Genomic DNA, 11,107 nt, shown 5'->3' with positions numbered 1-11,107 from the left:
GAATTACTTCATTTATTAATTATCCAGTTTCTTAGAATTACTTCATTTATTAACTTATCCAGTTTCTTAGAATTACTTCATTTATTATATTATCCAGTTTCTTAGAATTACTTCATTTATACTCGTCCTCAATAAATCGAATTAATATTCTTAAACACAACAATCATATTTTATAAAAATATGATATTTCTATTTAATAAGAGATTTACAGGTGATTACTTAGAAAATCGTATCTACTCATATTCATATTGATAAAGGCTTAACTAATTTAATAAATTAAAATGACACTTGTGCAATATATGTATATATAAATAATCACTTAGCTTATATTTAAGACATGGTAAAAAAATTCTAAAAACACAAGAATGTAGTTACTGAATGATCTCACTGGCTTTATATATACATATATATATTATCAAACAAGTATAGCAAATGTATATAGAAGAAGTAAGAAAATCCAGAATATAAAATTAATGTAATTTCACTTACCACTTCAAAATGTTGTCCTGTGTTATACAGACAGAAACATTGCAAGTGATTTTAATTCTTAACAGTTCTTTGAAAGAATCCTTTGGTATCACTAACAAAAAAAGATTAAATAAAATGTAGTATTTATGCTCGAGATATGTAGAGCCAACCTCAAACACCAGGCTCCAGCTGTGATCTTTTTACGTCCCAATCTTTACTTAAATAGATCACTCTATTACTGGTAACTTATCACCCCGTCCTCCTCCTAAAAAGCTTTTGCGGAAGACTGGTGGAGAGTGCACATTTTAGTGAAAAATTAGGTTTGAACTGAAAACGCGCTGCAACAGTGTTACTAGGCCTTATTGATAGGATGTCACATTCGGTTGTCAAAAAAGCTACTTTACCTTTGAACAACAAATTTCAGAGTGTTGCCAGAACTCACAATGACGTCATGAGCTTCTTGATGTGTTAGCCTACTGGCGTCTTGATCCATAATCCTCATAATAATGTCACCCCGGTAAAGCTCACCCTCCGAGGGACTCCCAAGAAAAACCTAAAAAACATTAAAAAATCTACTTCACAGAAAAATAAACGTTAAAAACATATAATACCATGTATCAGTTTAATATGAGTTAGAAAATATAATATAAAGCTTACAACTACTCAAAAGCTCTGCTCAACAAAGAAAAATGTAAGTTTACATTCCAAAACTTAGTGTGCTATTATTACGTCAAATTATCATTATATCTTAAAAATTAGAAAATAAGGTCCTTGTTTTTTATTTATCTATATATTATAGCTTAAACAAACATTATCTTGGATATCATATGTACAATAAATTAATGCGACACGTAAATTTAATCATCGTACACTCCGGAGTAGAATACTAAAAATAAGCTATTTTTGAATCATTGATTTGAGAGGGAGTATGTCTATATGTTTGTAGACATATATAGATATATAGAAGTGTTGACTTCACTTTCTAACACACATCTTGCTGCCGTACTTAAAGGAATGTTGTAAAACTTTATATATTACAGAAGGCCATGTTTTATTTGTTACAACTGTTGTTGTTGTTAAAGACGAAGAATAAAAACATAAAAAGTTTTATCAAATAAACTATAACTTATTTCAAGTTCTTTGTTTGTTTATTTATTTTTGAATTTCGCGCAAAGCTTCTCGAGGGCTACCTGGCCTAGCCGTCCCTAATTTAGAAATGATAGGCTAGAGAAAAGGCCGCTAGTCAGCACTACAACTCGCTAAACTCTTAGGCTGCTCTTTTACCAACGAAAAGTGGGATTAATCGTGAAGTTATAACACCCCACGGTTTGAAAACCGAAAGGGTGACCATGTTTGGTAATAGGACTCGAACGCACGACCTCCAAATTATGAGTCGAATGCCCTACCCACCAGGCCATGCCAGGCATTACGTAGTTCACAAAAAAAGTAATGAAAGATTATTGATAAATTTTGTTTTGAAGTAATGTCAAGTAAAATTAATAATACGTGTATATCATCTGAATGGGCGTAAAACATAAACCCCACCTATAGAGAAAAAATATTAGCACAAATACTAGGAAACTAGTTTGGACACTTTAAAACACTTCGGATAATTTTAATGTATAGAATTTGGAGAAATGTACCGATTTTTAATGTGGGATATTTATTGCTGTTGACGCCACGACCAGAACACCATCTATGTTGTTAACAATGTGATATTAAAACAAATTATATACTTAAGACATTCAAGTAAATAACATAATCCGAAAATACCAGTTTATTTCTATCAAAGATCACACTAAGTTAATACGATAAAAAAACAACTAGAAAATTCAGAGTTTATGAAAAATATTTAAACGTGACTGGTTTGGTAAAGGCTGAGTTTTTTCTAAAAGTGTTTTTATTTGTCCTAGCTCTTATATATTTAACACGAACTTTTCGTAACCTAGATTCCCTTTGTATTACATTCATTATTGATGCTTCAATTTACAAATCCGTCGACTTCAAATGATGTTGTTATTCTTCACGGAATTTAAATGATATTGGATGACTTGAACTGATCTGATTGTACCGTACGTTGCTATTTTTCTCGAATAGAAATGGTTACTTTGAATTCATTGGATTGGGATTATTATTGCTAACTTTGCAAGTTACGGATCTGTTCGTTTTTACCTGTTTCTATATATATATACGTGAACAGATCAATCTTTTCGATTGCTAGGGGCAACTCAGCTGAATGAGTTTCATCGTCTTCGCGCGATGTTTGTCTTCTTTTTTGTAACGCTTTCACTTGAACGTTGGCGGTGAGTGGTGATGATTAGCTGCTTTCCCCCTAGTCTTACACTGCTAAATTAGGGACGGCTAGTGCAGATAGCCCTCGTTTAGCTTTGCGCGAAATTAAAAAAAACTAACAAACAAACTGTTTGTCTTCTAGTTTTACAAAGATATGAAATTTCTGTTTCGAAATTTAATTGCTACAACGAAATCTTTCCTAAGTTTCCATAAAAAAATTTCTGGTTTCATAAATTTCATCCGATTTAAAAGTTTTTTGGTTCGTTCCTAGCATCCGTGCAACGCTTGGAATCTTGAAATATTTAAATACTTTGAGTTACGAAGAATAAAATAGTAATTTACAACGAGAGTTATTTTTAATCTTTGCTTTTTGTTTTCCTTATTTGAAAAAATAAATTATTTTCCAAGTTATTTTCAACTTTTTGAATATATTCTATGTACATCAAACACGCATCACGATTACACAAATTCCCAGGTAAACGTGTCTTCTTTTTTTTCAGTGTCACTAGCACAATAATTGTTACTTAAGTTACCTAAAATAAATCACGTTCTGTGTAATGAGTGTCTAGTGTTGAATACCTCTTACTTATTTTTTTTCAGTGAATACCAATGGCGTGCATTCATGTCAGAGAGAATCACTATGTCACGATGTTGTAAGAATGCTGTAATGAATGACTTTACCATTGTTTAGAAACAAACAACCTATGGCGACAAAACAATAAAAAAGCAAGATAGACGTAATAATGAATGAACTTAGCTGGGAACAAATAAAGTATATTCTGTGTAATGAGAGCGTAGTGTTGAAGAGAAGATTGGTTTGTTTGTTATGAATTTCGCACAAAGCTACACGAGGGCTGTCTGCGTTAGACGTCCCTAATTTAGCAGTGTAAGATTAGAGGGAAGGCAGCTAGTCATCACCACCCACCGCCAACTCTCGGGCTACTCTTTTACCAACGAATAATGGGATTGACCGTCACATTATAACGCCCCCACGGCTGAAAGGGCGAGCATATTTAGTGTAACGAGGATTCGAACCCGCAAATTTCTAGTCTAGCGCCCTTACCACTTGGTCATACCGGGCCGCTGAAGAAAAGAAAGAAATCAGGTACGAATAAAAGAAAAGTAGTCGGACATGTACATTTCTAAATCAAAATATTTACAATATGTTTGCTACTATATAAACGCTAAACAATTTTAATCCATTTCTTGCTTGTGGTTAACTATGAATGGACAAAAAAGTATTAAGATTAATAAGTCAAAATTCTTCTAAAAAATTCGCTCAGCCGTGTACTGATTAATTTGAACTTAATTTATATCCATTTCTAACCGTTTTTGTTTTCATTGGGCGATATCAAAAATGTGTACTAGCTATCAGTTTACCGAAGATCTTTAATGGTAAGAGTGAACGATAACAACTGAAGTTAGACAAAATGAGCCGTAACATGTTTTTTATTTGTTATTTGTAAAACGTGTTTCAAAGTTTTCGTTTTTAACAAGAAATTGTCTACTGCTGGATGAAATCTCGCCATTAATATTTTTTTTATGTTTTCTTGTGATTGAAATTCCATAGAAAGGGCCCCATTTCGATTAAGATGTTATCTGGGTATCATTATTTCAATTATTTTATTTACTCCATGATCTAATCTTGTATTTCTATCAGAGATTGAAGTCGAAAAACTATACTTTTATTATTTATTTTTAATTTTATTCCCCGTAGTTCTTTAACACCTACCAATATAACCCGCAAAATTAGATTATAGAAGCAAAGCTAACTTCATTATGAAAGTTTATTTATATTAATCTCACTTCTTTGCAGATTTAAAACTTTTAACTACGACAACAACAAAATATCGAATGTACTTATAATAATAGAATTTAATAATAGTGCATTCTAACTTGCTATGAAAAATAGAATACTGGTTTTGTTTTTTAACGTAGTATTTTAAACTTGTGCGCATGGATTTTTTGGTCTCCACGCCGATCGTTTGTTAAAACTTTTCACAGTGTTTTTGCTTCATTTGTTATAGTGCTAAGTGCGGCCTATTGGTTAGCGTGTCAGACTGTAGATCAGCAGCGTAACTACAAAAGATAGCCCTCCCCCGCATAAAAAGTAATTGGAACCCTTATATATTTCTCTATAATTGCAGTTACGATTCAGGCTGATAGATATCATTAACTTAACATAATAGAGCAAACGATCTTTAATTCAAACAAATTAAATCGTGTCTCTCTCCTCTTTGGCAATTTTCAAGTTTTTCTCAAGGGGGCATACTTACGCTAATGTTGTGGATTCGCACTTTGGGACCGTAGATGTGTTATAAGAATGACGGCTAAATCTAACTATTCGATTAGAGTAGCCCAAGAGTTTGCAGTGGATGGTGTTGTCTAGCTTTGCGCGAAATTCAACAAACAACAACAGTCTTTTATTAGAACACTGTAAAAAGCTCTATCGTATTAGTGAGCGCCATAGATTGGTCTTCAAAAGGAAGGACATGGTATAGATTACCTTTAAGCCAGCCATGCCCATATATATATATTTAAATTAATTGATTTCCAACTCAAAGAAATGCAAACATTACAAAAATATATAATTGTGCTAAAGTGTTTCTTAAAGAAATCAAAAAACTCTATATACAATTGTACGGAAACTCAATAAATTTTTTTCGAAAGTAATAAAGATCTACATTGTTATTTCTTGTTCTTTAAGTGTGTTAAAAACTATGCAAGACAGTTCTTCTGATCGTGATCTTTGAACTTATTTGTATTTATTGACTTATATTTGGCTAATTTTTTAACGTATTCTCACGTTAATTTGCTTTTAGAATTGTGTTTTGTTTGTTTCGTTTTTAAGCGCAAAACTACATAATGAACTGTTGTGTTCTTCCATCTTCGAGTTCGAAACCCGATTTTTAGCGTCATTAGTTCTCTAACTTACCATTGAGCCACCGGAGAGTCTTTACAGTGTGATTTTCTAATTTAAAATGTTTTCAGCAAACTATCTTAACTTCTGTTATGGTTTACACACCTAAACTGTCGCAACATAATCCTTGAGTTGGTAGTAGAGGTGTTATTTCAGTAATACTATGATAATAATTCGAAAATGGTATGTCAAACACAAGTAACAGTTGGAAAATGGTATGTCAAACACAAGTAACAATTTGAAAATCGTATGTCAAACACAAGTAACAATTGGAAAATGGTATGTCAAACACAAGTAAGAATTGGAAAATGGTATGTCAAACACAAGTAACAATTTGAAAATCGTATGTCAAACACAAGTAACAATTGGAAAATGGTATGTCAAACACAAGTAACAATTTGAAAATCGTATGTCAAACACAAGTAACAATTTGAAAATGGTATGTCAAACACAAGAAACTGGATAATTCACGTAAAGTGAAGCTGCGCATTTCTCAACATTTATTTGTACCTTAAAATTTACGCAACAGCAAACCTAAAAAAAAGGTATTTAACTAATTGTATATGGAAAATCTAAAAAGGTATTTTAAACTAGCTGTGAGTACCCGTCCCCTGGACAGAAGTTATGTAAATTCGTGATTAATGAAAGATTATCTTAGGACATGGAAAGTTGCTTCCCATATATGTAATTGTAAAGAACACATAAACGCTCATAGACATTACAAAATACAAAATGTGAAACCACGGATTTGTATGTATCTTTTGTACCTAAAAAACTTCATGCCAAAATTGGTGAAGATCCATCAACAGGGGGCGAAGTAGTGGTAATAAACGCAAAAACGCATATAAAAACCGCAAAATACAAAATACAAAACTGAAAATTTTAATGTGCCCTCGCATGGACTTAATGAACCTCCATACCAATTTTGGTGAAGATCCATTCACAACATGCGAAGTAGTTACACGAATATACAACATACAACAGACAGTATTATTATATTTATGTAGATAATTTTGTATAGAAAACCTCTAAAAGGATATTTTAAACTAATTTTGTATGGAAAACCTCTCAGAAAATGTGTTTTAGTTAATCTTGTTTAGACGATTCACCTTAGAACACTTAAATCGATTTAGACGACTGTGTTGATAGACGATAAATCTAAATCCAGTTCCACGGACTAATTTCGTTTACTAGTTAGTTAGTTATTTTATTTTTTCACACTTGGCAGCACAAATTTCTAACTATAGAGGCTTGCTTGCAGGCGTTTTGGAAACGTTCCTATGCTACAAGTGCATCCGTGAGTTTCACTTTCGAGAGAATAAAAAATAACGCTATTTTAGGCTTAAATTTAACAAAACTGAACACTATAGCTTCGTTCCTAAGGCTACGACACCGCGTCGTTACATGGAAGTCAACTCTAACTGAAGCTGTTTTGCAAGCAGTAATCCCCTAGTAGGATAATGATAAGTTTACTGACTTACAACGCTAAAATCTGTAGTTCTGTTCCCAGCCTTGAACACGGCACGTAGCCCAATGTAGCTTTGCTGTAAAACAAACGAACTAAAGTAAATAGTATTAAGTATCATACATAACATATCATATACATTTTGATAGAGCATCAAGCGTTCGAAAGCAAAATATTTTTTTGTGCACGTAGTCGTAAGTCAAATGTCCTGATGGCCTTTAAGAAGTTTCTAAAAATCACGACTGGGCTTCCGTTGGAACACGGTATAAATTACTCTAAGGGCTGAATTTATTTCCTTCTGATATGAATGCAAAAAATATATATAAAAGTATTAAATTATTATACCTAAAAAAGTGAACATATATTCATAAAAAAAGTCAATATTTCACTGGAATGTAATAAACAATTTTTTTATTGTTACCACTTGTTCGCTAAGTGCATTAATTAGACGGCGACTCACTTGTTTTTAAACTTCAAATACTACAGTAAATCTTAAAATCTCGATTTTCCTAAATTCCTCAATAAGTCAAAAGGTAGGAACATTTTTTTTTGCTGTTTTATAATTCTGATAAACAAAGAAATATATTTAGTTAAAAAAAAATTAGGTTTCTAATCTTGTTATACAGAGAGTTGAGTGAGTGTTATGAAAATGATTGTGAATATGCAGGCCACGTGACAACCACAGTCGATACAAAGTCGTGGTGAAATGGTAAATACCAGAAACACATTTTAGCTTTTTTGGTGTTCGTAGATTAGTATGATACCACCAATTATTGATTGCTACTGATGAAAACGTGTTTCGATCAGATATTCAGAATTTCCAAAACAGGGATATTCTATGTACTTAAAATCATTAGAAAACAAAGAAATATGGATCAACATGGGGTACCAGAACCATCTAGAAATACACCTTCAAATATTTGTTTCTCAGTCGTGATAAGCAAAGTATTGCGTCTTGTAACAGACGAGAATCCGCAAACACAAACACAAACACAAAAGTCAGTGGACTAAGCTGTCCACGTGCTCCAGACAACAGTACTCTAAATCAAAAAGGACTTCCGTTTGAAAAAAAAGCGGCTCAAGTCACATATACGCAAGTTGCTTCCACAACATAGTTGTTCAGCCGATGCATATCTTAAACATCTGGAGAGTTAAACGGGTATTCGTACTACTGTATACTAATATATATCGGTCGCGATTAAACTGTTGCAACGGACGCTAGAAAACAGTCAGAAAACTGTCGTCCTTATGGAAAGCACGCAGAAAGGAGGAGGGTATTCTCAAGATGTACGCTCGTTAGATAGAGCATTATCAGATGTGGTGACATGAAATGTAATGACTTTTGGTATAGCGTACTGAATCTCCGTAATTTGAAGGGCAAGCATTAAGTAAGTATCTTTATGTCAAATTTAATTGTTTTCAGACAGGGGTAAGGTTATTAAAGAAAAAAAAAATCTCAGCAAAATAGTCTTTAAGCAAGTTGTAGAGCCCCCTACTTAAGTTTATTTATACTTAAATATATTTCAATATATAATCCCACCAGGTTTTTAGCAATTATAAGCCTTCAAAATTAACGCTGAGCCAGCGTGGAGGCTATTATCCTTCAGAAGAACTTTAAGCGAGAAAAGGAATTATTATCAAACATGTTCATATTTTAAGAGATATCATTGAAATATCTTCTCTGTCATCATTTATAAGCTTTATTTTTAAACATATGATAATCTTTCAGTATAGAATGTTGACACGGTAGCAGTGTAAATCGTTTTCCACGCGGTTTGTTGGACGTTCCTTGCCATTTATACAAATTGAAATGTTTATCTAATTTTAGACCTTATTGCACTTGTTTTTACCATACGAAGTAAGGAGTTTTCTACTGGCTCTGAGAAGATTGGTTTCAGAGAGATAAGATCTTAAACTTTCAACATCCTGAGTACGTTGCTCCTAGTGATTCTTAAAAATTATTTTTTTGAATTCTTAGAATTCCCTCATGTCTGTAATAGATACACACACAGATGTGCTAGCATTGTACATTTTTATGTTAACTTTCTCCAGGTCCCTATTAATGAACAATCTAACCAGTTTATAGACTTTCGCTCCTCTCCCCTTAGAAGGTGGGGTCACCAAAGAGACTGCAGAAACGTTTCTAGTAGTCAATGAATATGATTGCTGTTCATATTTCGTAATTTTCGTTTTCTAATTCTTTCGCGACTAGACGAGTTTCAAGTCCTTATCTATAAATAGACAGATCAGACGCGCACACAACAAGGTTATGATGTGTAGCTGAATTTCTTGGAAAGCTTATGTAGCTAATTTCCTAAGATAATTCATCAATAAGTGACGTTTATCTGTTATATTTCATAAAAATATAAAGTTATTCTTTTAAATATATATATATGTATAAATATTCTGTGCTGTTACTGTTCTGTTTTTGTTCAACGTGGAAATATTATTTGTATATATATAATTTTATAATTGTTTGTTTGTTTTGAATTTCGCGCAAAGTTACACGAGGGCTATCTGCGCTAGCCGTCCCTAATTTAGTAGTGTAAGACTAGAGGGAAGGCAGCTAGTCATCACCACCCACCGCCAACTCTTGGGCTACTCTTTTATCAACGAATAGTGGGCTTGACCGTCACTTTATAACGCTCCCACGACTGAAAGGGCGAGCATGTTTTTGGTAGGACGGGGGATTCGAACCCGCCACGCTCAGATTACGAATCGAGCGCCCTAACCACGTGGCCTTGCCGGGCCTTTGTCGGAATGATAAAATTTAACAACGGAAGATTCCTACATAATACTTGTTTTGTAGTCGAGATAAGATTTAAACATGCGAGACCCGATTGGGTTTTCAGCTGGTATCATTGAAAGTGGCTGATACTAAGTGCTCTCAGAAACACTTAGTATTATTGCAGTAAGGCTGGAAATTTGTCTGACAGAATAGAGAAATTCCAAACTTAGGAGGGGAAAAGATTAAAATGTGTCCCTAAAGTTGACAACTTTTAAGCCACTCTTTCAATACTGAAGAATAGAGGAATTTTATCTAATTAACAAATAAATCGAACGCTGTAAAATTTGAAATACACACAGAAAAGTTAATATGTTAAATACACCCATCAAACTCAGTAGTGCACAGTAACGTCCTAGACAATCTACAGTACTTACACGTACTTGAAGTTATGCTTGAAAAACGATTTAATCCTGTTCTTTAAAATAATTCGTTCAGATTCTTCTCGCGCTGCTAACTACGTCATAGAGAGTTCGCGTAAATACATATATATTTTCTACATCTATAGATTCGTTTTGAGTTTACTTACTGATTAAATATTATTTTATTACAATTTACAGCTTTTACAGAAAGGAAGATTTGTTTTTAGAACAGGTACGATGTTTCGATCACTGGTAAAGAAGGTTTTAGTATTTAATTTAGATCAACATTCAACAAGCTAGCTTGTGTTCTCGAGAATGATCGCGCCAATGATCGAAACGTCATATATGTTCTAAACACAAATATTCCTTACTGTAAAAGCTGTAACTCATAATATAATTTTTACATCTATTTTGACGTCTCTCTCTCTTTCTTTTTTTTTTCCATCGTGTGCTGTCCATAGTTAGGGTGGCTAACTGTGGAGCTGAAGTTCTGTGGTTCGTGTCTCGTTATCGCCCCCTATAAAAAATTTAAATCATCCTCCATACTTTGAGGCCGTTGAAGAGTGACATACGAGTGACTGTCAAATCCCACTATTTGGTTTGACAAAAGTAGCTCAAATTTTGGTAGTGAATGGCGATTTCTTCTTCGTAATAGGGATTCAATCCATGTTTTGGACCAGGGAGGGTTAGGTTCAGCGTTGACCTCTTCCTCCCTCAAGAGTTGTTATTTTGTTTGCGATGTTACTGAATGCTAGTTAATAACCCTAGCTACGTTGTTGCATTACTCACAGTATGTTAAATTTTGTCCATTGTCC

At 33.3% G+C, this 11,107-nt stretch overlaps 1 protein-coding gene across 1 annotated transcript in view; it reads right to left on the bottom strand.

Moving 5' to 3' along the window:
• LOC106458109 (PDZ and LIM domain protein 7-like) overlaps positions 1-11,107 on the bottom strand; it is a 36,273-nt gene that overhangs the window by 14,220 nt on the left and 10,946 nt on the right. Inside the window, exon 2 of the mRNA XM_013917567.2 lies at positions 873-1,021. Coding sequence (XP_013773021.1) covers positions 873-1,021 — 149 coding nt within the window. The remainder of the gene's footprint in view (positions 1-872; positions 1,022-11,107) is intronic.

The sequence above is a fragment of the Limulus polyphemus genome, unplaced genomic scaffold (genome assembly GCF_000517525.1).
Source record: "Limulus polyphemus unplaced genomic scaffold, Limulus_polyphemus-2.1.2 Scaffold417, whole genome shotgun sequence".
In the NCBI taxonomy this organism is placed as follows: domain Eukaryota; kingdom Metazoa; phylum Arthropoda; class Merostomata; order Xiphosura; family Limulidae; genus Limulus; species Limulus polyphemus.
The sequence above is the reverse complement of the archived record's forward strand: the minus strand, read 5'-3'. Positions and strand labels throughout refer to the sequence as shown.